This window comes from Colletotrichum karsti, assembly GCF_011947395.1.
Source record: "Colletotrichum karsti strain CkLH20 chromosome Unknown Scaffold44, whole genome shotgun sequence".
NCBI classification, from domain to species: domain Eukaryota; kingdom Fungi; phylum Ascomycota; class Sordariomycetes; order Glomerellales; family Glomerellaceae; genus Colletotrichum; species Colletotrichum karsti.
Window position 1 is genome coordinate 291,280 of NW_024065944.1, and position 24,844 is coordinate 316,123.

At 52.8% G+C, this 24,844-nt stretch overlaps 7 protein-coding genes across 7 annotated transcripts; 1 reads left to right on the forward strand and 6 right to left on the reverse strand.

Moving 5' to 3' along the window:
* Window positions 1-2,770: 2,770 nt before the first annotated feature.
* On the reverse strand, window positions 2,771-3,508 carry CkaCkLH20_10970 (uncharacterized protein; the record flags this gene model as incomplete). The annotated part of the gene is made up of 1 exon (XM_038893684.1): window positions 2,771-3,508. The coding sequence occupies one exon, from the start codon at window positions 3,506-3,508 to the stop codon at window positions 2,771-2,773; it is 738 nt and encodes a 245-aa protein (XP_038741020.1).
* Window positions 3,509-3,988: 480 nt separating this feature from the next.
* On the reverse strand, window positions 3,989-6,898 carry CkaCkLH20_10971 (phosphatidylinositol 3; the record flags this gene model as incomplete). The annotated part of the gene is made up of 4 exons (XM_038893685.1): window positions 3,989-6,488; window positions 6,544-6,645; window positions 6,692-6,778; window positions 6,840-6,898. The coding sequence occupies 4 exons, from the start codon at window positions 6,896-6,898 to the stop codon at window positions 3,989-3,991; spliced, it is 2,748 nt and encodes a 915-aa protein (XP_038741021.1).
* A 588-nt stretch (window positions 6,899-7,486) lies between these two features.
* On the forward strand, window positions 7,487-18,968 carry CkaCkLH20_10972 (uncharacterized protein; the record flags this gene model as incomplete). The annotated part of the gene is made up of 5 exons (XM_038893686.1): window positions 7,487-8,624; window positions 8,680-8,863; window positions 9,806-11,810; window positions 11,868-16,288; window positions 17,951-18,968. The coding sequence occupies 5 exons, from the start codon at window positions 7,487-7,489 to the stop codon at window positions 18,966-18,968; spliced, it is 8,766 nt and encodes a 2,921-aa protein (XP_038741022.1).
* A 356-nt stretch (window positions 18,969-19,324) lies between these two features.
* On the reverse strand, window positions 19,325-20,136 carry CkaCkLH20_10973 (uncharacterized protein; the record flags this gene model as incomplete). Its single annotated transcript, XM_038893687.1, has 2 exons — window positions 19,325-19,907; window positions 19,961-20,136. 2 exons carry the CDS (start codon window positions 20,134-20,136, stop codon window positions 19,325-19,327), a joined length of 759 nt encoding a protein of 252 aa, XP_038741023.1.
* A 452-nt stretch (window positions 20,137-20,588) lies between these two features.
* On the reverse strand, window positions 20,589-21,797 carry CkaCkLH20_10974 (major facilitator superfamily transporter; the record flags this gene model as incomplete). The annotated part of the gene is made up of 1 exon (XM_038893688.1): window positions 20,589-21,797. One exon carries the CDS (start codon window positions 21,795-21,797, stop codon window positions 20,589-20,591), a length of 1,209 nt encoding a protein of 402 aa, XP_038741024.1.
* Window positions 21,798-21,833: 36 nt separating this feature from the next.
* Window positions 21,834-22,395, reverse strand: CkaCkLH20_10975 (uncharacterized protein; the record flags this gene model as incomplete). Its single annotated transcript, XM_038893689.1, has 2 exons — window positions 21,834-22,137; window positions 22,208-22,395. The coding sequence occupies 2 exons, from the start codon at window positions 22,393-22,395 to the stop codon at window positions 21,834-21,836; spliced, it is 492 nt and encodes a 163-aa protein (XP_038741025.1).
* A 1,068-nt stretch (window positions 22,396-23,463) lies between these two features.
* On the reverse strand, window positions 23,464-24,498 carry CkaCkLH20_10976 (BTB/POZ domain-containing protein; the record flags this gene model as incomplete). The annotated part of the gene is made up of 4 exons (XM_038893690.1): window positions 23,464-23,554; window positions 23,642-23,659; window positions 23,706-24,235; window positions 24,295-24,498. The coding sequence occupies 4 exons, from the start codon at window positions 24,496-24,498 to the stop codon at window positions 23,464-23,466; spliced, it is 843 nt and encodes a 280-aa protein (XP_038741026.1).
* Between the last annotated feature and the right edge of the window lie 346 nt (window positions 24,499-24,844).

Sequence of the window (24,844 nt, forward strand, 5' to 3'; positions counted from 1 at the left end):
CTATAAATACTCGACATGCGAACCCCAAACTTAGCTGAGTATGTATAGATTATGGGCTTTCTAGACATCTCAGATCGGAAGTCCAGAAGCAGGAGCGTACTGCCACGCATACTCACTCCATCGACCATTCACATCCATCTGCCCCCGCCGTCGTCGCCTCTCTCCCCGGGCCCCTTATTCAGGGCAAAATACATGTATGCTAAGTTACATATCAAACCGCACGCCGCACTTGAGTTGATTGCGGGAAATCGGACTTGCGACGATTTAATCCAGGTGAACTTGGCGGCACATCTTCAATGTCCGAACCTATGCAGCCTTTTGGATTCTTGTGGTGGAAGCTTGGGAGGAGTTTCCGAGGAAATCAAGCAGCAATTTATGGCTGGAGGACTTGATTAAACTCTACTTTCTCGAGGCAACATGTAGCTATATAAGCATGACGGAAGTTAATATCCATTCTCAATCAAGCTTGGCTTTCTCGATTTGAGAGGTCAATAAGGAGTATGCCGAGAATACCTGAATCAGAAGTATGTCTTTCTGGAACGTGTGGCGTGTATAACACAAACGACAGCGTCTTGCCGGTCAAGGTCTCGACACTACCCATCCGTGTCCTTCTTCGCTTTCGGTCTGAGGATATTGAAGCTGTATACTCAGAATAAGAAGTTCGGCCGTTGAACGTGTTTTCCCTGGTGAGATGCGCAGCCAGCAGCGTCTGACTTCAAGTGTATCTGAGTCCTCGTCACTGGATTCCCGGACACGCTGGAAAAGAAGGAAAAAATCGACCACGCCATTGCCTTGGGGGCCCGTGTCTGTGACCAAATGGCATCCATGTACAGTTTCTTTATACCCCTATCTACGTCTTCCTTCGTATCGTTCGGCAAGATGGGTGTTGTGTAAGCGCCTGGGTACCTGCGATGTCTTGCCGCATTTTCCGAAACAATAGATGAACAGCAATAGCATCGTATTCATGTCTAAATGCATATATTTATGTATGAATTGGTTGGATTTCCAGAATGCCAAGCTATGTCATTTGCGGAATCTTGCCTTTCAAAACATCGAAGACTTACTGGTCTAGCGAGCCGAGACTTACTGTTAGCTTTCGCGGAATCAGAGGCTCGGATGCCGGGCTGTTTCAGCCGTCTTCCCCCGTCTTCTGTCTGGGAGTATCTGGTGTGTATATCTCAGCACTTGCGAACGATGGTGTGACCGCGCAAGAAATTCCATTGCACCAGCCGACATGAAACGGGTCTTCGGCGCAGGCATTTCAAGAATGAACTTCGCAGGTCAAGAAATGGCACGACGAGCGGCGGGAATTGATGCTCGAGAAAGTACGGGGAGGAATTATTACGTCTAGTACAAGCCTGCAATGAACTTGGGCTTCAACCCTCTTGAACTTTGTGGTGGATATGTGCCTCCCTCGAATATTCACAGTATAGGCCTTGGAGACGGCTCGAGAACTAGCTTCAATGGCTCGAGGAAACTGTTTTGACACACAATTACAAACTGTTTTATACACCATGTTGGTCCTCCATGATTTAAATCGTCCGTTCGTACACCCCTTGTAGCAGCATGACCGCTCGCTATGCCCAAGAGTAATTTCTGTCAGACACGTAGTTGACGCAGACGCTCAGGAGTATATAATCATGGTCGTAGGCAGCCTTTGGAAGCGTCAAGTCCCGATGAAGTCTCAGACACGGGTCTTCGGTTGTCTGGAACATATCCCCGATCATTCCCTGTGTTTGTTCTTTGCCGATGGGACTAGGAAGACCCAATCTCATATTTGGCCTATGAGATACTACGTCGCCAAATTTGTACTGATATTTCTCCTCTTTTGCCGTCTGGCGTTTCTATTGGTTTGTTCAGTTGAGAATACCCCGGTAGCGGGAACCCGGACGGGAAGACCGCAATCTTTTCAGCCTTTAGGTGCCGGGCTTCTTCGCAGACAAGAGAAACACAGGCTTCAGTTACCTAGCGTCAAATGAAGATCGAGCGTGGTGCCATCACTAGAGAGCTTCTATTCCACGTTTAAATACCTCCAAGAACACCGATGTCATAGTCAAACGAACTTGTTGGGTTACAAGCCACATGCAGCCAATCTTAACGAGCTGGCTTTTGCGACCTTATAAAATAAGATTTCTGACATTTCATTTTCGCTCAAGACTGGCGAGCTTCGTACCATTTTTCAGAAAACTAGAATGGTTCTTGCCCATTCTGGGTTTTCTGCGTTGGCAAGTGAGCCAGTCCATGGTCTTGAGAACACTACAATGTGTTTGGCAGTTCGAACCGTATGCCGTTGCTACGAAGGCTTTCTCTACTCGTCATTCTCGGCATATTTCGGCGTCACTACTGACCTATTCAGTATCAAGCCACCCCCGTAGAAGTGAGGCAGCATTGCACTTCTTCCTTAGTGATATGTTGTTGAGTTGCGTTGTCGATGTAGGGCTGTTTGGGAGAATGACATCGTTTATACGAACATGAGACCATCAATGGTGGGAGGACCATGGGCTCTGAGAACTTACAGACACTTGCCCATCACGATTGCTTTTGAGTCATTCTGCATCCCTGCGTTCCCAGTTGCTCTTACAACTCAAGCCGTCGCCGGTGACATAGCACGACCCCAAAGGTGACGATATCGCTCCGTGGTCATACGAAGTGCACCATAATTCGTTGAATATGATTGTAAATACATGGTATATGTCGTATATACAATGTACAAAGTGATCCCCTACCAGACCCAACGACAACCAAACCATCATCCCACGATCGAATCGTACTACGCCATCTGGGAGTCGAAGTTAACCTGCTCGTGGTCAAAATAGAAACCAAACTCCTCCTCCTCGTCAGACTCGTGAGGACTGAGACGCTCCAGGTCCCGAATATGGCGAAGGAACTCCGCCTCCCGCAGGCGGGAGTTCATCCGGACCCAGGAGCCGTCGTCGAGCTCCTCCCAGATATCGTCGTCACCCCCGACGATCGTGGCCTCGTATAAGCTCTCGTCGTCGCTCCCGTCGATTGTCGACTCATCCGAGTCGTCACCGCCCCCGGCGATGTTCACCTCGTCCAAGCCGTCATCATCAGCGTCGCCGACGAGAGTCGCGAGATTCACATCGTACAGGGAAGCCGGAGTCTCATCGACGGGCGCGTGGTCGGTATCGTTGACCGAGTTTTGACATGGAGTAGAAGTAGGGCGAGCGGTCCTGGCCATATTGACCTCTTGATTGGGCTCGTCACCAGCGTCGTCGTTGCTCTCGTATTCGGAGAGTATAAACGTGTGAGAAGCGGCGAATCCGCCGACAGGGCGCTCATTGTCGGCGTCATATCTGTCGTTTTGCGAGACAGTGGTGATCTCGCGGTGTTGACCACGACCCTCTTCGAGAAGATATTGGCGTAGATTTGCGGCATCAAGATTGTTACCTTCGGTATTTAAGCTGCTGCTGCTGTCGACTATGTTGTCGGAATGTGTATGACAGGCGCATTCTCTGCCATCACAAGCTCTTGGTGTGCGAGACATGTTTAATTGTAGAGAGCTCCGTGGTAAGAGAATGTTCTCTTGGAGAGTCGGCTTGGATACTTCTATCTTTGACAGTTTGACCGGCTGTCAGACGTGGCTGCCGGTGATATAAAGTCTTGGTTGTTGCTGGGCGTGTTTAGTTCTTGCTTGAACTGTAGTTGAGAGCGATGGAGAGGAATTGCACTACTTATATTTCAGTCAGGAATGCAACGGAGATAGAATGCTCTCACGGAGAAAGGCCAGCCTCTACAGAAACGCTCTAGGGAAGAGTCTCCGTTAGTTCACTATTGCAGGAGATATACGGTTGACGGACCAAGGAATCGGCCACTTCGATCCATAATTACTCGAAGGGAGCCACCAGAGGACTGAAGTCAAAAACAACTGAATGTGTTGCTGTCCAACGTTGACCAAATATTTTGGTGAACCATCATGGTATCGGTAAACTCTATTAGCAAAACCCCCAGCGCCTGACCCAAACACTCAATTCCTGAAAGCCTGCACCAGCTCATGTAACTTGTCGATAACCACCGGTGCAATGGCGCCTAGAGTGTCCTCGATGACCCGATCGAAATAACGCATAGACTCCTCCTCTGTAAGCTCCAGATGGAACCTCTCCCTGACCTTCAACACTGCCTTGTCCGGCTCCAGCCGAATGTCGGGGATATTGGCGTCGACCATGAGACTGAATAGATTGAGAATCAAATTGGATGATTTCCGTAGTGCCGTGTATGCGAGGAAGCAGTACTGCTTGAATTGCCTGAACTGTTCCGAGTTAACTCCACCCATGCAGTCTACCATTTCTTTGGACAGCTTCATAACCGGCGCAAAAGGCTTGGGGTCTCGTCCAAGAATGAAGCCGAAATCTGCATGGAAAAAGTGACCGTCTGGTGCAAGAAGAAGGTTGTCGAGGTGTCTGTCACCAACACCCAAAATGTACGTAATCACGCAGTATCCTGCGCAAGACTTGACGTATGTGTCCAATGTCTCCTGACGTAGTCCCAGAGGCTGCCTATCGTCAGGGTTGTTGGACTTCAGGTAGGCCAAAGCTGGGTTGTTTTTGTACTTTGATGCAATGCTCTGGAAGCTCGCAGAAGGCACAAATTGGGAAGCTCCGGCAGTAGTGCTCGTTGCCAAAATCTTGTATGGCGACAGTTTCAGGTCCAGGTTTTCTTTCTGTAGCAGCTGGTCCATTAGGGTGATAATCTGGATGACTAGTTGATCCTGGCGCAAGTCGTCACCAGTTTTGAAGATGATTGGATATTTCTTCCCTGTGGTAGTCTTAAAGGTGACTTTGATCGGGCACAAAGATGACTTGAAGACGATGGTTTCCTCCGGTACAACGCCTACGACGCTCATGGTAGGATCGAGTGGTAGAGGAAGCGGTGGATCAATGGTGAGAATTTCGTGCTTGGGATCCGCCAACCAATTCTTGACATAATCGGTCTTCTTCGCGATTGAATCGTGCGAGATCTTGACGTCGTTGGAGAGGTTGGACAAGTTGGCTATTAGCTCAGCCTGCCTCAACAGAATTTTCCTCGTCTCAGCGCCGTCAGGGCGCTTGACCAACTCCGTCATAAAGTCATACGCAACTTTTCGGTAGATGTTTCTGTTATCTAGTCCTTGCTCGGGACTCTGGTCGTCGCATTCAACCATCACATACCAGTGGAAATAGTTACCGAGCAGAAAGTTGTCGGCTGCGCGTGATATCAAAAATTGAGCCAGAGACGAGTCCTGGATCGCTTCCTGCGACGAGTCGGCCGAGATATGTTCGTATTTGAGAGCCTGTACCAGCTGTAACAAGTAGAGCAGCAACTCATGATCGTCCGCTTTGCGTAACCTTTCCACGGCGTAGGCTCGGACAGCTTGGTTGTCGAATGTGGGACCGAGCAACTCCAAAGCATCGTCGACTTCGATTTGGGTCCATCTACCCAAAACTTGCACAGCCTGCTTCGCTTCGCTGTGATCATGCCAGTTGACAGACTTGACAAACTTTGTAACTGCCCGCTTGTCACGGGTAAGATGGTAGCGGAACTTCCAAATCAGATCCTTTTCTTCGGGAGCCAAGATGTGGGTGGGTGAATAGGACATGATGAGGTTCAGCTCATCTCGAACCTTCGCATTTGGTTTCAAATCTTTGTCCAGGATGCCGTGGCGATGTTGACTTCTGACGAGTCTCCTGTGTTTGCTCTCGGCCGGGTTGTCACGAGCGCCGACCTCCGGATCGTACACCTTCATGAAGCGACTGCCTGGGCCTGAATCACCAAGCGCGTTGATGCCGGGGCCAAATTGCACTTCAGGCGGCGGCTTCAGCATCACGTTGGACTGTGATGCTGACATGTGCTGCAACGCCGAAATTGGCGGCGGCGGATATTCCAAATCGGCGAAGACGACCGGGAAGTCGAATCGAGGGAGCTCAACATTTAGTTGGAATTTGGAAAAGCCCGGGTGCGTCTCGGTATCGACAACGTTTTTCTCGTCAACCACTTTCTCCTTCTCGTTAGCTGTATTGCCGTTCGCCGTTTGTTGTCGCTGCATGGTTTTCAGGGATGCCTTTGCTGACTGCAGACCCCGTTTCTCGAAACCTCGGAAGACAAGCTGATCAAGCCAGTCAACCCTTGGGATTTCCCCCATCTCATGCTTCTTGAACAGCTTCTCCATGCGCTCCAACTCCTCGGCATCCTTGTCCACAGGCGGTGCAGGCCCTTTTCTCGATGCGTCCCTCTTCTTCCGGGGAACGGCAGGCGTAGTCGTGTTATCGTTACCGTCGGCATTCTTATGTCGATGTATGATGCACTTTTGCCGTCCCTTCTGCACCTGATTGTCTCGGTCGAACAACGGCAGCGCCGTGCCTCCAAAGGGGATCGCATGACCTCTCGCTTGTTTGCCGCCAGCGGGCGACGAGTCCCATAGGGTAATGGCCAAGCAAGAGTTCAGGGGGAGTGTTGAGTAGTCGATCGGAAGAGTAAGCCATTCGTTCCACCTGTTGGAGTCGTTCGTTAGCGACGCTCTGAACAAAGAGCACAGATACGGCGTACCTTCTCTCGGTGCGGAACGATTTGTAGGCCGTCTGGACAGGTACGGTGAGTGGTTTCGAGCCGGCCCAAACTTGAACGGTGATGTAGAGGTCGGAATGCGAACTGGCAAGTTAGCGATAGTAACAACGCCCCTGCAGGAGCAAAGTACCTTGTATTAGAGCCGATATGCCTCAGCTCGGCTTTCTCCAAGAGAGTAGAGTGCAGGAATGGTGTCTCATCGCCCTCAAGATTAATGCTATAATCAACGCATCAGCGCGTGCCTGGAAAGAGACGGACTGCTGAGGACTGGTGCATACATGCGGATGCTCACTGGGTAGTCCAGCGACTCGGAGCTTGCGAAGGAGAACGGCTCCATGTTGATAGTGGGAGCCTCAAGAAGGTTATGAGGCCATTCTGCGAAGTCGGGAGTTGAAGGCAAATGTCAGAACAGAGTCTGGCGAGTTCGCGGTACAAGATGTTTGCGCAGCGCAAGATGATGATGCTTGTTGCTCCGTACCTGGAAGCAGCAGCACAGACGCAGCTGCAGTTTCTGGGGCAGCTGACAGCCCAACCTTAGACCGGGAGTGAGACCCTTGCGAAGCTTCAGTGGGTTGGATGTCGGTCCCGTCATCAGAACCCCGCCCAAGCCACGATGTCTTATCGATAAGAGAAAAGCAAGCCACGATGTCCCCCACGCCTCTAGCTCGGGCGCGTTGAGTGGAAGGGCCACCCTGAGAGTGCTTGTCGCGTCTTCCCAGCAAGTAATTTGACGCGCGACTTCTTGACCAAATCCCAGCGAACTTTTGATCGCTTCGTTCATTATCGAGCCGTTCCGCGGCCACTGATCCTGTCGTGCACCCGAGGCCCGGGGAAGTACACCTACGTCTTGACTGACACAATAACGACATCTCCTCGTCGATCCGACTATCAATCAATCCAACATTCACCCCTCTGTTCATCCAAGATGCCTTCAAGATTAGACGGATCAACGTCGCCATCTTCGGCAGGCTCCCCGAGCGACGACGAGGCGCCTGGCCCCGCGCGTGGCCATTTGGCCATAAGAGATAAGGGCAAAGGTCGCGATGTGTCAATCGGAAAGCGGAAGCGCGCCGACACTAATGGCGAACAATCTTCACGTCGCCGTGCAAACGGACGTTCTCTCGATAGAGACGATGACCCCGATATCGACGTATACGATCCAGACCAACCCATGGAAGAGCGACGCGAAATCCAGCGAAGGCTTCGCGAACTGCAAAAAAGCATCAATGACAATGTGGAAGAGTACATGGCGCCTGGCTCGACAGGCCTCAAGGACGCCCTGTTGATGGCACAAGAAGTTGCCCGAGGCGTCAAGCAGACCACCGAGGCCACTATCGACTCCCGTCTTCTGGTCAGCGCAGTTGATATGTCATACCGGAAAACTGTCCGACTTATGCAAGGCAATGCGGCAGAAGGTGTGGACATCGACGAGTTCGTTTCCAAGTGCTGCACATACATGCGCCAAGCAGGTGGCATCGCGGACGATGAGGCGCCTGAACTTTCAAGCACTCAGAGGCGGAGACGCAGGACGGGAGGCGGTTCTAACGATGACGAAGATGGCGATGACGAGGCCTTCAACTGGAGCCACCTGGGGAAATTCGCCTCGCTACCCAATATCCGTCGACCAGCCCTGCCTGGCTTCCTGCTTGGTCCGCTATCCGTCGAGAAAAAGATCCGAAAAATTTCCAAGCGTACTGCGCCTTTCCGACCAAACAACCTGGCAGAGACGAGGCCTGAAGTACTGAACGTGGAGGACTTGGCCAAAAAGGAGAACGACCTCACGGCGATTTGCGGCAAGATTCTTAAGCAACTAAGAGACACCCAGGCGGATGCTCAGACGAAGCTCGTCGAGCTTTTCGAGGAGAGGGAGATGAGCGAGGAGGAGCAGGTCAAGACCATGCATGACTATGGTCTTCGGGAGACTGGCGGAGTTGACCTCCTTCGCTTCGTCGTGAATCCCAAATCATTTGGCCAGACTGTCGAAAACATGTTTTACGTCAGTTTCCTCATTCGCGACGGCAAAGTGGGAATCGAGTTCGATAGCAACGACCTTCCCTCCCTTAGTAAGTTGACTGCAATGCAATGTGGTGTGCAATATCTTTACTAACATAACTACAGGTCCTATAGGAGGCGATGAAGCAGAAGAAGAAGGAGGCGCCAAGCGTGAAAAAGCAAAGCAGCAGGCTATCTTCTCAATGGACATGGAGACATGGCAAGACATTATCGACACCTTCAACATTCAAGAACCCATGATAAAGCATAGAAAAGAGACGATGGCGCAAGGCCCGGGTGCTAGAGGATGGTACAGTTGAAACGGGAAGGATGGGGAGGCTGGCGTTCTGCATGAAACAGCACTTTTCAGTCGCTTTTTACACTAGATGGGATTAGGGAATGTCTGTGTGGCAGCTACGCGATTCTTGCTTTGTATGGGACATGATGGCAGGCAGGCGTTCAAGGAGTTGTGGCAGACATATACTGATCGGAGTTATTTGGCCTGGCAACGGGAGCCATCAGGGCGCACTCATCCTGTCGCAATTCAAGCTTATTCGGATTACTGACAACCCCGTCTGGCATCTTGACTTACACTGCTAATAAATGACCAGTTTCGGGATTTCCAAGAAAGGCAGTCATACAGAGATGACGAGGCCGCGATGTCGGTTGCTAGACAAAGGCGAACATGTTTGATGGAGGTGGTTGTGCACGGTCGCTCTATCGTCCGCCTATCGTTGAATGGATTCGCGTTGCTATTGTCGAAAGAAGGGAGAGAGCACTCCTCTTCCGGAGCACTCTCCTCTACGAATGCTATTTTGGGGCAATCACTCAAAGGGTCATTCAACTCCCCAATCCCTTGGATATCATCACGTTGCCGCAAAAGGAGCATGCAAGCGTCGTGGTCATACACCAGGACGCAAGGACCAAAGCCATGACTTGTACTTCTTTGAGAAACATTGTTGACCGACACGGTATCAATGGGCGTCAGCGCCGGTCAAAGAAGTCGCGACACCCAAGGCCAAGTTGACCTTGGAGCCCCGTCAACAGCGACCTTTGGATTCCTTTACAAGACACCATGCCATAAGTACGAAGGTCGCCATCTTGTCAAAGGCCAAGTACGACCTCCTGCATATCTGCTTTCTTCGGCGTTTTCTCTCTGATTTTCTTGTGTCATCTCATACAATTCTTCTGTTATCATACACTGAACTGAAGCTCTTGCGACAATACACTTCGACTATACTGCGCTACGCAGCAATATGGCTGGAGATCGCGACGAGGACACTGCCACTGACGACAAAGTTCCCAGCGGTCATTCTCAGATACCAGAAAACTCTCCAGATCCCACCAACCAAACAGATCCCCAGGAGAGTGCTCAGTCAACGGACATGGGTGAAGACAACGGCCGCGAAGAGGGCACCTGCGACTCCTCGTCACCGGCTGAACCTCCCAGCTCTCCGTTATCAAAGATGGAACAGGAGGACAGCACCTTCACCGACTCAGTCTTTGACCTCTCGACCTCGAAGGGCTCCGCCGGGAAAGGCTCGAATAACGCGCCTCTCTCATCTCCTGTTCAGTTCGACAGCCCATCGAAGAATGATTCCGTCAAGCATTCAACCACAATACCCAGCTCTCCGACTGTGAAGGGGCCCACGCCGCAGACTCCGAAACCACCAGAGCCCTCCTGGGCCGAGAGAGCTGCCAGTGGCATTACGCGCAGCAACACGAAGATGAGCATGAGAAGCGCCCCAGGGGGCAGAGGGGGAGCAAGACCGGCTACGCCTTCTCGCTCGCCAAGTTCGGCAGGCAGACCCAGTCGTGCATCTCCCGCAACGCCTTCCGCAAGTCTAAATGTCGCTCATGCCAATGACACCCCTCCGAGAACAAGAGGCAGCTCCTTGAGCGATAGTTTTTCGCCTCAAAACGTGACTCAGAAGCAGCCGACATCCCGAGACGGCCAGAGAGGAAGCGTTGTTGATGAGGACATGCTGCGCGAGATGAAGAATCTGCTGCAGGTTCTCACGCCAGAGCAGAGCCTCTCCGACCTTGGAGACGTCCAGCCAGCCGACGAGGAATCCATGACCGCCGAATCCCTTATGCCGAACATCATCAGAAAGCTTGCCGCCGAGATCCTGGAAAGAGACGAAAGCCTGGACAAAATCCAGCTGGATTTCGAAAAGTCCATGGCAGCCCAAGCCGCCACACAAAAGTACAACGAGTCTCTTCAAGAAGATTTGAAGAATCGGATCAAGGAATTCAACGTCGAAGCCAGGAAAGCAAGAGATGCGCACAGCTCATCTTGTGAAGAGTTTGAAAATACCATCAAGCAACACAAGGCGGAAGAGCGTGTACAGGAAAGCCTTAGACAGGCTGAGAGCCAGTTAGATGAAGCCCAGGCGGACCGGGATCGCAAAGATGTTGAGCTTCGACAGCTGCAGACTACGGTCAACAACCTTCAACGTGGCCAGCAGGCAGAGTCTTCCGCTCACGTGGACGAGCTTAGAGCCAAGATTTCCGAACTCGCAGAACTGTTGAAGACGGAACAAGACACCAACCGTCAAATCCAGAGAGAGCTCGAGGGAAAAGAAAGAAAATGGACGACCACAGACACAGAACGCGAAGAATATCAAACATATATGGAAGGCCATCTTGAGGAGCTCCAGAAATCGACCCAGGAAAAAGAAGACAGAATCGAAAGCCTTGAACAAGAACGAGACGAACTGAAGAGGAAAGCTGTTGCGGCCAGACCCGAATCCATGAAAATACTCGTCGGCGGCAGGGAAGTCACCTTCAAAGAATACGAGAAGCTCCTCACCAACGTCAGGGGCGAGAACTCCAGCCTCAAACGTCAACTTGAGTTCGAAAAGGAGGAGCGCGAGATAGCCCAAATGATTCCTTTGGATGATGTCCGACAGGTTGTCGAGCCATTTCTCAAGGTTTACGGCATTGCCTACCACAGCGCCCTTCTCGCTCTATCGAATGACTTGGCACATGAGGAGGAAGACCTTGAAGCCCTTCTCAGCGACGACGGTTTCAAGCCATACCCGCATGCTTCTTTCGTTTCCGACCCAGATGCGGGGCCCTTGCAAGCGTCTTCGGCCAGTTCTTCTCCTTATCGAAGAGACTGCGCTCCCGTGACAGGAGACGGCATCTCTCCAGTGTCTCAAAAGTCGAGCCCAGGTCTTGCAAACTCAAGGAACCTCGAGAGCGAGCTTGCCGGATTCGATTCAAATAGTGAAGCATCCGCATCCAGTCCAAGTGTAAGAACAGCCAACCCACCAGGTGATACAGGGGCCACTGCTAACATTACTTTGCAGCCTTTGGAGGATACTCAACAAGGCCATACCGATTTGACGGACGATCTTCTTTATGACCCGCACACCATCACCAAGTTGCGCGTCCAATTGAAGCAACTGATGAAGAAGCTGCAAAACCTCGAATCTGAAAAGAAGGGCCGCGAAGAAGAGATTGCGAAGCTTGAAGAAGAGGTGGCTGCATTGAAGGGCAAGATCGCGGTTCACCAACAGATCGCCGAGCAGCTCAAGGCCGAAATCGCACGAGCCAGGTCCAACGTGGCAAACAGCTACCAGCATAAAGAACTGGCCGAGCAGCAAGATCGCATAACTTCCCTCTTCAACAATCTTCAGGAGTGCAAGCAGAGGTTGGCGGTAGCCGAGAGCCAGCGCGATGCCCTCCAGAGGGAGATCGAAGAGAGGCAAGCCGAACTTGAGGTTTGGCAATCCACGGGTGAGGAAATCGGTAACATCAACATCGACTTGGACGAGCAGGCTGCGAAGAACGCACACGCGCTCACCGCGAGCGAGGCTCGGAGGGCCGAGTTGGAAGCTCAGGTCGCAGATCTGGAAAGCAAGCTTCGAGACGCCAACCACAGAACCCGCCAAGAACGAGAAAGGCGTGGTGAGGTTGAAGCCAGACATGAAGAGGCTGCAATTGATGGAGACGCACTCATCGCGAGCGAGACTCAGAGGGGCGAGCTGCAATCTCAGCTCGAATTTGTGGAAAGAAAGCTTCGATACGCCAACTATAACACCAGACAAGAACGAGAGAGACGCCGTGAGGTTGAAGCCAAAGGGGTCTGGAAGGGAACCTTTGGGGAAGCCCTGAGACTCAAGGATCAGGAAATCAGACAACTTCGTGACGGACTGGAGGAAGAACGCGATAGCACCGAGAAAAAGTCGCGCTTGGAAGAGGAAGAGGCCAAGAAGCTCGATGCATACGTACGCATTCTCGAAGAATCGCTCGAATCGTCGAAACAGGAAGCATCTCGCGCACGCATGGAGCTCCGCCGCCATGCTACCTCTGATGTCGGTGTACAGACACACTCTGCACGAGATATGTCCCCCACCGACTCTGAGCTATCCAGAACTCAACACTCCGCCAACGCGCCACAGCCTCGTGTGCAGCATTTTGTCCCACCTAGGAACGAAACCTCGTTAGCCAGCTTAGATCCCTGGGAGAGACGAGTGCACCAAGCAACCCGACTCGCACAAGCTCGGCTGGCTCTTCTGGAGTCTAGCAGGCGAAAGGAATACGCCTGGGACGAGACTGTTGTCCACCCGCCAGAGGAGATCCGGCAACTTCGAGTTGAGCTGCATGAGCTAGAAGAAAGACTGAACGCGGTAGACGCCGGTACAGGATCTCCAGAAGATACTCGAGATAGTCTCATAGCCTTCGTGGCTCATAAACAAGTGAGGATCAGCGACATCACAGCATCCATCAGCTCGCGAGCAAACGCTGTGCGCAATGGCATCATGTCTTGGGGGATAGTGTTCAACAGCTTGCTACGCGAAATGAGCGACCATACCGCACCGTCTCCTCCTCAGACCCCACAGATCGTTGGGGAAGAGACACCATCTGCTGTTGCAGAACCGCCCTTACCTCCTGCCCCGATGGGAGCGCAAGAGTTGATCGAAAGATGGGGAGCAGGACAGAGACCGTTCGCATTTCCGCCGAGCAGAGCTGGTAGCCCCGATGGAGGAGATAGCAGCAGCGGCAGCAGCATGGATGATTCTGACGACGATGCAGAACTCATTTCCAAGAATTCCGTTCGACGGGATATCGATATCGTGTATCTGCTGCTCGAGAAGCTAGACAAAACTGTGCAGGCCGCCATGGAATCAAAAATGCGGGTATGTAACACCCGCCACACGGACGCAGTCAGGATGAGAGAGGCCCTCGAAGGCACTGGCACCTTCACACCTCATGGACACTCGGCACCTCAATCCACGGTTGGGCCGCCATCCTTGCACGAGTCCTCTTCTGACAGCAGCTACAACGTCGCACCCTCGGTTTTCTCTGAGCCAAACAGGGGCGGCCATCCCGCATCAGACATCTCGGCCCCTGTGGCAGCTGCCATGCGAGAGTGGGAGCGCCATGCCACCGGTGTGCAAATCAGAACCGACGCTCTCCGCGAGGCTTTCGAGATCGTCCTCGAACACATCGTCAACGCGTCCAGGTACGAAATGATGCGCGGCCAAGCACGGCAGTTCTTGCATCAGCGAAACGAACTTGTCAGAGCAATGAGGGGCGAGAACCCGGACCTGGCCAGGCTTTTCACCAAGTCTGAGCAAGAAGTCAGAGACGAGAATGAGGCTCTGAAGAGGACTAACGCGGACCTTACGAGAGCGGTCAACCAGGGACACGGTGACCGCGAGGCGCGCAGGAATCTGGAACTCGAGGTCGTTCGGCTGCGTTCCCTTAGCGCAGTCAATGAGACCTCCAGGAGATGGGCGGAGGAGCGAAGGGCCGAAGCAGAGGAGGGGAGGGACGAATTCGTCCGGCAGGTCACCGAGTCTCTCGAAACAGTCAACGGGCATCTTCGGCAAATGGTGGAAGATGTTCACGGAGAGAGGGACGGTATTCGGGACGAACTCAGTCTGCTCATACGGACGAGAAGTGCGCGCACCGAGCATCTCGAGGAGCGCATCCGGTTCCTCGAGGCCCAACTGAGAGATTCCGAAAGACCCAGGATCGCCGCGGAGGACAGCTACACGATGTTGAGGATCGAACTGCAAAGCATACTCCAACAGGCGGGCGACGACATGGACGGCGCCAATCTTCGGCTTTTCCTTTCCAGGGCCTTCAACCCGGAGCAGCACGTACCGCCCCGGGACAACGTCGACGCGGACAACTTGGCCATGAGCGATTATTCTTGGGATGACCAGGACACCGTCATCGACGTCATCGACGTTGATGACGACGGTCACGATGCAGAGAACAGCCTGCACATGGTCCACGATTCAAACGGCGACCCAGGCGACCGGGACGAAACAAGGCCCGATGATGACTTGTCCCCGCGAGAACAGAACTTGAGAGAGAGACTCCAAAACTGGCAGAGAACAACCCACGCTCTACGAGACGAGATTTCGCAGTTGCACAGGTCATTCAGGGGAACCATGGCCGACTATCGTGTGGCGCATGATAGGGAACTCGCGGAACGAGACCAGCGATTGTCGCATATGCAGGCAGAGTTCGAGCTCTCCGAAGACAACCGCATCGCCGCGGCCAACAGGAACATGGTGCTTGAGGCTAGGATCGTTGATCTGGAGGCAGGGTTGGCCCAGCAGAGCGAGCTCCCCGAGACTCCTACCCGAAGATTGGAGCAATTGGCTGAAAATGCTACGCATATTAGGCCGCAAACGTTGCAGAGGGGAAACTCGAACTCTTCTTCGTCGAGCTCGGACTCAGACGATTCCAATCCTTCCCCAACTGGCGACCATCCTGCTGACGGTCCTCCACCGGATGGCTTGAGAGATGGGGATGCCTCTCCTTTACGAAGAGACGGCCCGAGGAATAGATTGGCAGATAACCCAGCGCCTCCCTCTCCAGGAAACGAACCCGACAACGCACCTCAATTGCAAGATGTCGCAGTCGACGACGACGACGAGACAACTGTGCCTCAGGAGATCGATAATGTCCTGCCAAGAGAAGATAATCAGGCTTCACCTCGGGCCTCACCTCGAGCCTCGCCTCGAGCCTCGCCTCGAACCTCACCTCGGGTCTCACCGCGGGTCTCACCTCAGGCATCACCTGTGGCGCCAGTCGTGCGATTCGCAGAAGAAGAAGTAGAAGAAGTTGCGCCTCTGCAGGAACCTCACAACGAGACCAATGTTGACGAAGGCGCTGATTTGCCGCCTCCTCCGTTGGAGACGAACAACACTCCCGTACACGCGCCTGAGGACACTGCTGTAGTACTATATGACAACCACCGGGGGCCACGTCCAGGACCCCAAAGACCAAACGGCGCGGATGACACTCGCTATACCAGGCCCAACGATGGCAACTATGCTTGGCAGGTCATGCTCGCGATCCGAGATTGCCTCAAAGGCCACTGTTTGTCCTGGGCAAATGTCATCTGGTTCCTTTGGATGACTTGCCTGTTCTTCCCCGCGAAACTGGTCGGCAAGGGGTTCCCGCTCCTCGAGCACCGGCCGACACCGAAGAGGACATCCATATTCATGGTGGGCTGCACCGCAATCCACTTCGCGGTTGGTTTAGCATGGGCCACGTTCCGGGCGCTGGTCTCTACGCAGACGGCCAAGGATATATGGCTTGCGGCGAACAGTTTGACCCGGGCTCTCTTCGTTGAATCGCAACTCATGTCGCCGTTGATGTTTTTGGGCGTGGAGGGTTGGGACAGCAGGTTCGCGCCACCCGTCAAGGTGGCCGCCGAAGCCATGTATCAGAGCGTCCGGGAGGCGGGGGCCAGTTTGACAGCGTGAATGGAGGCCGTGGGAGGCGCGGAAGGCGGGAGGGTTTTCCGGCGATGCTTGGCGGTGATTTTTGGCAGATTTATCTTGACTCGATGTCGTGATGAGGTGACGGACGAGATGAGGATGTGACGATTCTGTCTGGCGGTCGGCGAACGGTTCTCAATTGGTTGTTTTTTTGGTTTGTAATCAAATGTTTTTTGATAGACGGCGTTAGATGATGTGCGAATTCTTCTCATCTCAAATTCGAAGTCGATCCATCTCGTGTGACAAAAACCCAACGGCTTTCGATGTCGTCGGCAGATGATTTGGAATTCGGAGCATCGTCGACCCAGGGTCCTGGGAGGTGAACGTCCGGAAACGGGCTAGCGCGCATGGAACCACAGCCCAGAAGGTCTCCACTCCTCGGCCTAGTCCGGCAAGGACCTCGGGGCCCTGCGCAGACGGTAAAGTGGAGAAGGCCGCGGAACAACAGAGAGAGTCGAACGGAACGACTCGAATCCCCGGCTCGGAGGGACTTCGTTCTCGCAATCAGCCTTTTCTCCTGCTGTGGATTATTCAGACAGCCAAACAGCTCACGCTTGCTACCTATTTGCAGGAGGAGACTCCGCCATTCCTAGTGTGAAGAAACGGAGTCTGCGATCGGCCGACCCCGATTGTACCTCGGCCGCGAGCTTCGAAGGAGGCCACCCCAGCCCAGCATTAATTAGTGTAAGTGGCCCCTGCCTTAACGCCGGCGTCAGTGTCAGTGGCAGGATGGATGGAAGATGTCACTCTGATGCGGTTTCCACACCACTCTGCCAGTGATGTCATGACTGGCCCTGTCGAATTTTCGGTGCAGCAGCAAACTGCACGAGCAACGTTTTGACTGCAGCTGCGTCCGCAACGGCCGATTAACATCATCGCGAAGTCGAAATTTGAAATATCTCCAGTCAATACTGTAATCTCTTACGTCGAGTTAAAGAAAGAGGCAATCAGAGACAATCTGAAGCACACAAAGAAGCTGAAGCAGAGGGCAAAGAAGCTCGGCCGAACCGAAGACCATCTCATTTCACCACGCAACATCCACTTCCCACGCGGTCACCCCATCGGATTGATGAAACTTTCCCAGTCCCCGACTCAGGACCCGTTCTCGCCGACGACACATCCGGCCGCAGATCTTTCTGTCCCGTTCTCTTTTCACTTCTTTCTGCCGATCTCTCCTCCAATCCGTGTCTGGTCTTATTTTGTCAATCACACCCGGGACCGCGCCCTATCGAAACAAGACGGAACTCCCGCTCTCCCGTGCTGACCGCATTACCACCATCCCCCACATCACTCTTCTCACACACACGCCATACGCAGTACTACTCTTCCAATCCGCGTTTCTAGAACCAACCCGTCGGAACGCCTCCGCTTGTTGATTTGACAATGGTACGTGCTTGACCCGGGCCCCCTTTGTACACCAAGCCATGCAGTAGTTTAAATGCCCGCGCCCACCTCCCCGTTAGCTCGTGATCCGGCCTCATCCCAGCAGTGCCCCATTACCTCATAATCATATATAACCCCGAAGCTTCCATCTCCTGTCAAGCACGTTTTTCTAAACAAAGTTTCCATTTCATCCAGAGATTCTTACGATACCCGGCTACTACATCAGCCCGCGCCATCCGCACCTCACCAATCCAGCGCAGAGCTTTCTCGGCAACACACAACCAGTCGCAAGCTCACTCCCAAGCTCAACCTGAAGGCTCATCTCAGAACTCATCTCAAGCACCGCTCCAGGGCAAACACACCCTCGACTCGCCAGACCAGCAACCCACTCACCACAACCCCCTCAAATCCGCAAAGGAGCACGTGAAGAAGCCCGTCATGTCGCAAAAACTCATCCCCGCCAACCCGGCCGACGTGATGGTCATCCGCGACCTCACCCCCAACGTCACGACCTTCTCCGTCCCCTTCTCGCGCTTCGGCGTCCTCAAGATCGGCGGCCGCGCCACCCTCGTCAGGCTCTCCTCCGGCGCCCTCGCCGTCTTCAGCCCCGTCGCCCTGACGGACGCCGTCAAGGCCAAGATCGCCGAGAAGGGCGGCAACCTGGCCTACATCATCGCGCCGGACATGGAGCACCACATTTTCATTTCCGAGTACAAGGCCGCCTTCCCGGACGCCAAGATCATCGGCCCCGACGGGCTGCCGCAGAAGAGGGCGAAGCAGACGGGCGACCCCAAGATCAACACCTCCGACGAGTTCTTCGTGGTTTTCAAGGACGGGGAGAAGAAGCGCGAGACGACCATCACGCCCGAGTTCGACGCTGACTTCGAGTATGAGTACGTCGACTCGCACGCCAACAAGGAGCTCGTCTTCTTCTACAAGCCGGATCGTGTGCTCATCCAGGCGGACCTGCTGTTCAACCTGCCGCCGAGGGAGCAGTACTCCAAGGCCCCCGAGGGCGAGCGGGATACTTCTTCTGGTGTGGGCAACAAGCTGTTCGGAGGACTGCAGACGACCGAGGGCGAGGTTAAGTGGGTGAAGCGGTTCCAATGGTACGTCATGAGCGGACGGGACAGGCCGGCGTTCAATGAGAGCATTCAGAGGATCGACAAGTGGGATTTCGACACGATTATCCCGTGCCACGGTGATACGATCCAGGGAGACGGCAAGGAGAGATTTAGGAAGGTGTTTGAGTGGCACTTGGCTGGGCAGAAGAAATAGAGTTATGAGGATGAAAGGGGGTGATGGCGGCATGATGGCGTTGGTGGGTTATTAGTTGATACCATATTCTGAATTTGACGCTGTTCTTGTATCATGTTGGAGTGCCTTGTGTACACCGAAGCCTTCTCACAGGACACCAGAGTGACGAACGACGCAACTGGAGGTTGCATTCCTCGTACGCTGCGACTAGCCAGAGAAATCCAATTACTTCCCGAGGCTATCTCTGCGAGCAATGTGTTAGAAGTAGTCCATGTGTCGAAGAAAGCGCTAAGTACAGAAAAGTGCTAAGTACAACTTGCCAATGGTTGACAACCGAAAGCTGGACGCAGGTAAAATTCGTTTGTGATTGTGCATGTTCAGATCTTCTTCCACATGTCCTTGATTTTTGTTAATTGCACAGCAGCGCCAAAGCCAGTGGAATTCCAAGAGAGCTGATCGAACTGACGCAAGCGAGAGGCGGTGTCTGGTATCTCGAAGCACCCTCCGGAAGATCCAGGCTTGTTGATGTTCCTATTAGCCGCATTGATTTGATGTCGAGCATAGTAAAACATCATTGACGCCAGAGATTGGTGATTGAAGGCGACGGCGTCGATATTGGAGCGTATTTCCGCAGTCGACGTACAAGAAGTGACCCATGCGGAGAAGCCGAAGAGAGTCGTCATGGCCGAGATCTTCTTTCCGTCGCCCGCATGGGAGAACACGAGATTTAGGACGTCAGGTTTGGCGGCGGCAGCCATCTTCCTCTGGCAGTCGATGTATCTCACGAGGTTCCTCTCCACGGCAACCATGGCGGGGTAGGCCTGAAACCTGTCGGCGAGAATCCAGAGGCGTACATTCATCATGATGTCCTCCCGCGGGTATTTCCAGTCGGTGGTGCCGCGGTAGAAGTAGTCGAGAAGATGCTTCAGGACGTCGCAGTCGATATCAGTGAACATCACACTACCCTCAGTGGCCTCCTTGAACTTGGTTAGCTGAGATTGTCCATGTATGACGGTAAATGGTAACGTGCCTTGAAAGAGCTTCGCAGGAGGGTCGCGAAGTAAGCAGAGTTCTGGCAGAGAATGGCCTTGTGAACGGGAAACGATTCGGCATGGCACTTGATGGTGAAGTCGCTGAATTCTCCAGTCTGTAGCAGTTCGCGGTAGTCTATGGAAGGCAAGTTGGCCATGGTTTTCCGCGACTCAGGACAAGCGGCGGGCTTGTCCTAAGGTTTGGTGTGTGTGTGTTGTGTGTTGTCGGGTGGAAAGAAGGAAGAAGTTGTTGTGTGGGAGGAAACAATTTTGTAGAAGAATTTTTGTATAATGGGTAAGGTCGAGCTCTCGTCGAGGAAGGAGCGAAAGGGAACGAAAAGGAGGACCTTTCGCCCAGCATGTGTGCCTTCCCTGAGCTCCGGTTTATCTCTGTCTTCTTTTCTGTCTGTACCTTACATTTTTTGGTATCATTTCACAGATGATTGGTGCTTTATTCTGAGTAGTATTATCGCACTACATACTACTTCACACATATCTATGTACGACTAATTGACTTGACAGGGTGAAGAGGGCTCCTTCCCGAAACCCAACTCATTTTTAACGATCCAAAATGGTACTGAATCCAGGTGGCTCTCGTCTACCTATAAAATCAGACGTTCTTTCCCGTGGTTCTAGATTTCTTCACATCAATATCTCTCCAGAACAGAACCGCCCCCCAGGCAATCGCCATCAGAGAAGTGGCAGTAATGAAGATAACTCGCTGGGTCTCACCATACGCCCGGTCGATACCGATCCTCGCCTCGCTTCCCACTGCATACGAACTCTGCTTCGTCAAGCTCCCATAAATCTCATCCAAGTATGGCAGCTCCTGCTCGGGAAGATGCTCTCCGAGCTTCCTCCGGAACAGTCCAGTCCAGATGGCAGTCGAAATCGCCGACCCGGTACCCTTCCCAACATCCACGATCAAGGACTCCAGGGACAACAGCGCGGGGAAGTGTGCCTGCGAGACGGCCATGAGAGTCATGTGCTCGATGGGGTAGATCGTGCCGCCCCCGAACGAGATGAGAACTTTGCTGAAGACCATCAACCCGATGGAGGGTCCCACGGTCGGGAAGCTGATCATGAGGCCCTGTCCGAGGATGAAGAAGGGAATGCCGAGGAAGAGCGCGTAGTACTTGATCCGCCCGCAATACTGAAACGCCACGCCGATGATGAGGTTGAAGAAGGAGGCGCCGACGAGGTAGATATTGGAGATATACGCCGCTTGCGTGACGGATTGGTCGAAGGATACTATCAACATGGAGTAGATGTACGCGGAGCATATGAACTCCGAGACGTACAGAGCAGCGGCCATGATGTTGGTGAAGACGACGGTTCGGTCTCGAATGACTGCCCAGGGGAGGAAGGTCTGTGGCGCGAGGTATCTTTCGTAAAGCAGGAAGCTTACGATGAGTAGGAAACCGATGACGATGAAGGAGATGATGAGTGGCGATCTCCAACCTTGGGGTTGGTACGAGTAGATACTGATCGAGAGCAAGAGAAGAGAAAGTCCAGTGGCAACGAGGACGAGGCCGAGGACGTCGAATTCTCTGGCGTAGTACTCCACCCGGCCCAAGAACGACCTCTCCTCCGCCGGCTTCGCCTTCACAATAAGCCCAGAATCTCTCGCCATCTTGTCGTACTTAAACAACACGATCATCAAAGGCGTGAAGAACACCGGGATCAGGGCAGCCCACATCCCAAATCCCCACCTGAAACCAATGGTATTCAGAACGCTCTCCGCAGCCGGCCCATAAGCCCAGATCGTGACGATCGACGGCGTTGAGATGAAACCCAGCAGAAAGCCCCGCTGGTGCATCGGCGTCGCGTCCGTGATCAACACCACCATGCTGAACTAAACCCCGTAGTACCCCACGTTGTACAGCACCTGCGCGGCGCAGTACGTCTCGACGTTCCGGCACGCGGCCATCATGACCGCGCCGGCGGTGGCGAGGGCGACCATGGCGCTCATGCAGTGCGGGCGGCCCCATAGGTCGAGGAGGCGGGCGTATGGGAGCTTGACGATGCCGGAGGCGATGGAGGCGACGACGGAGGTCGTGGCTGTGAGGGCGTGCTTTTGGAAGGAGGATGTGACGTAGGGGGTTAAGACGCCGAAGATGCCGGAGGAGAAGGCCATTGCGAACTGGAAGATCCAGATCCTGTTGAGGCAAGTATCAGTACGGTTGGGATTGGAGATTTGGGGAGACTGCGGTGGAAGCGGAAACGTACAGAGTGAACATGATGATCAGTTGTCGCTGGCTGAGGATTTGCTGCAGAGCACCGACAGGCTCTTTATCGTCCACTTCGTCCGACTTGTTGATCCCATTGTCGGTAGGAACAACAGTTTCAGGTGGTATCGGAGAGGCAGCTTTGGGTGCCGCTTCGACCTTGGAGAGACCATGCTCTGAGGATGACATGTTTGCGGGAAAAGAAGAGAATCGTGCTTCGGTACATAGTCTGGTGAGGAAACAAGCAGAACCCCAAATGAAGGACATTTTGCCGGTCTATATAAGATGATGTATGCCGAGGGTGATGCATCACGGTCTAAAGCAGCGTTCATCGGACCCGAACTTGCAATATCTTCTCATCAGATGGTACCCAAGAGACCCATTAAAACCCATCAAACATCGTGATACCTCTAAGATTTACGAATCTGGACTCTCTACCCAAGTGGGGGATCAGATTAGATGTACGTAAAGTTATCTTCGGATGAACCCTTCATGTTGAAGGTTCAGGGGTAGTTCCACTGCATGAACCTGTCTCGCGTGGGTTCACGATGACAAGGCCGGGATCTGCCGGAACAAAAGAGGTCATGATCTGTTGAGTGGCCAGAATTTCGTGATAATAATCTACTCGATGTGTTCGAGCTCCTCGCAGAATACCGACGCCGAAGTTCTCAGACGGCATGTTGTGGAGCCACCGAGGCCGATGCCGATGTTGCGGAGCACAGAGTTCGGGAAGTCGTTCGAAAGCGGGCAAGGCTTTGGAGTTGGTCAACGTTTAAACTCAAGTGGTGAGATACCAAAGAATTAGCTGTTTTACCCGTGGCGGGAGGCATGTACAAGATAGATGTTCTTGACACTGGTTAGAATTACGCCACCAAGACAACATAGAAGGCGTACAGCATTGAACATCCTCTTCTATTGGAAAGGCTCTGATCCGAGGTCTCAGTCGACTTTGGTTTGGTAGACACGGACGAAGAGAACGATGTAGTATGCAGAGACAATGCATTCAGCAGTGAGAGCCATTCACTTCCGTGTTCCGACCACAAGCTACTGCTGACTAGTAAATGTGGGCATATGGCTTTTTCAAATACGTCGATCGGATGCTTTTAGTTAGAGAGACGCTGCTCACTAGAGAGAAGCTATGTGAACTGACGGTGCGTTTCTCATAGTGAGCCGACTCAATCATAAGGAAGTTATCTTGTCTTCTCGGTTTCAGAACACGCAGCAATTTTGATGGAGACCTGAGCTATGCTATGTGAACTAAAAACATTTGGGGAGTCTGCGGAGCTTTCCCATCACAACTGGTGAAGTCTGATGACCCATGCTCTCAATCAATCCCTCCATGATGGTGCTGAGAACGTTGTCGGTTGAGCGTAAAGAAAAGAGCTGTTTGAGAAACCTTTGGCCAAGGAATGTGCCGTATCGCCAGTCTTCCTACGTTTCTTCGGGGTAGCGACTGTGCCGTGTCAGTAAAACGCTTAGTATCAGGAGGTGATGCATACCCATGAGGGCCGAAAAGTCTCGCGTCGAGAGTACGTTGTCGCACTAGACGTGTGTCTGGGACATTCTCATCATCAGACTCGATTTCACTTGCGCATGAAGCGTAGATTTTACACCACTCGTACATAGTCTGTCCAAGCATGCTGTGTTTGCTTTGGAGAGCGCGAATCTTGTCGGAGTATACCCGATCAGAGTAGAGGTACTGGTCGACGAAGCATGCGGCCTCTGAGAAAATGAACCCTATGATTGAATTTGCGCAAACCGGATGTGAGAAAACCATGTCCAGAATCTCGGGATCGGACGCATTGGGCTTCTCCTCGTTGTCCATTAGAAGATCGTTCAGATGCGCCGCGATAATTTGCTGAGCCATGTCGACCAGGAACCGGTCGGCCAGGATCCAGAGTCGAACATTCATGGCTATGTCTCTGCTAGGGTATTGCCAAGTACCGCCGCCGCTGTAGAATAGGTCGAGAAGTAACTTCATTTCCGCAGGGTCAACGTCGGCGAACTCGACGCGGTTCTCCTGATTCTCCTTGGGAATCGGTCAGCCTTGTCAAAGTGAAGAACCCGGGTAAGTTGATGGCGGCATACCTTCCAGTTGCTCGCAAAGAGCTTTACAAAGTATTGGGAATGATTGATGAGCAGCACTTTGTGGGCGCGAATTTCTTCGCCGCTGCAGACTATGGTACAGTCGGCATGATCACCTGTCCGCAGCAGGGCGCGAAAGTCGCGAAAGCCGATAAAGGGATACTGGGATATGATAAGAGAAACATCGACGTTCTGATCGGAATCCATTGCGCTATGGCTGGTGCTGAGATGAGGAGGTATCAGTTAGCAAATATTCGCGTGAGAGGAAAAATGCCCGGGTGAGACTTTTTCCAGAGGAAAGTGCGCGTACCGAGGAAAAAAGGTGCGCTCGAGGAAGAGTAAAAAAAGAATCATCTAAGATTTGGGTTCGAAATCTTGCTGTGCTTCTCAAAGGCTAGGTAGGTAAGAGGAAGGAGGTCTGCCAGACAGAGAGGGCAGGCAGGCACCTTCCCAGCCAACCTTGGCCACGCCTTGATGATCTACTGAGAAATCAATATAAATTGGCAGTCAATTTTCATTGGAATTTTCATTTGAATATCAAGTGTATAGAATA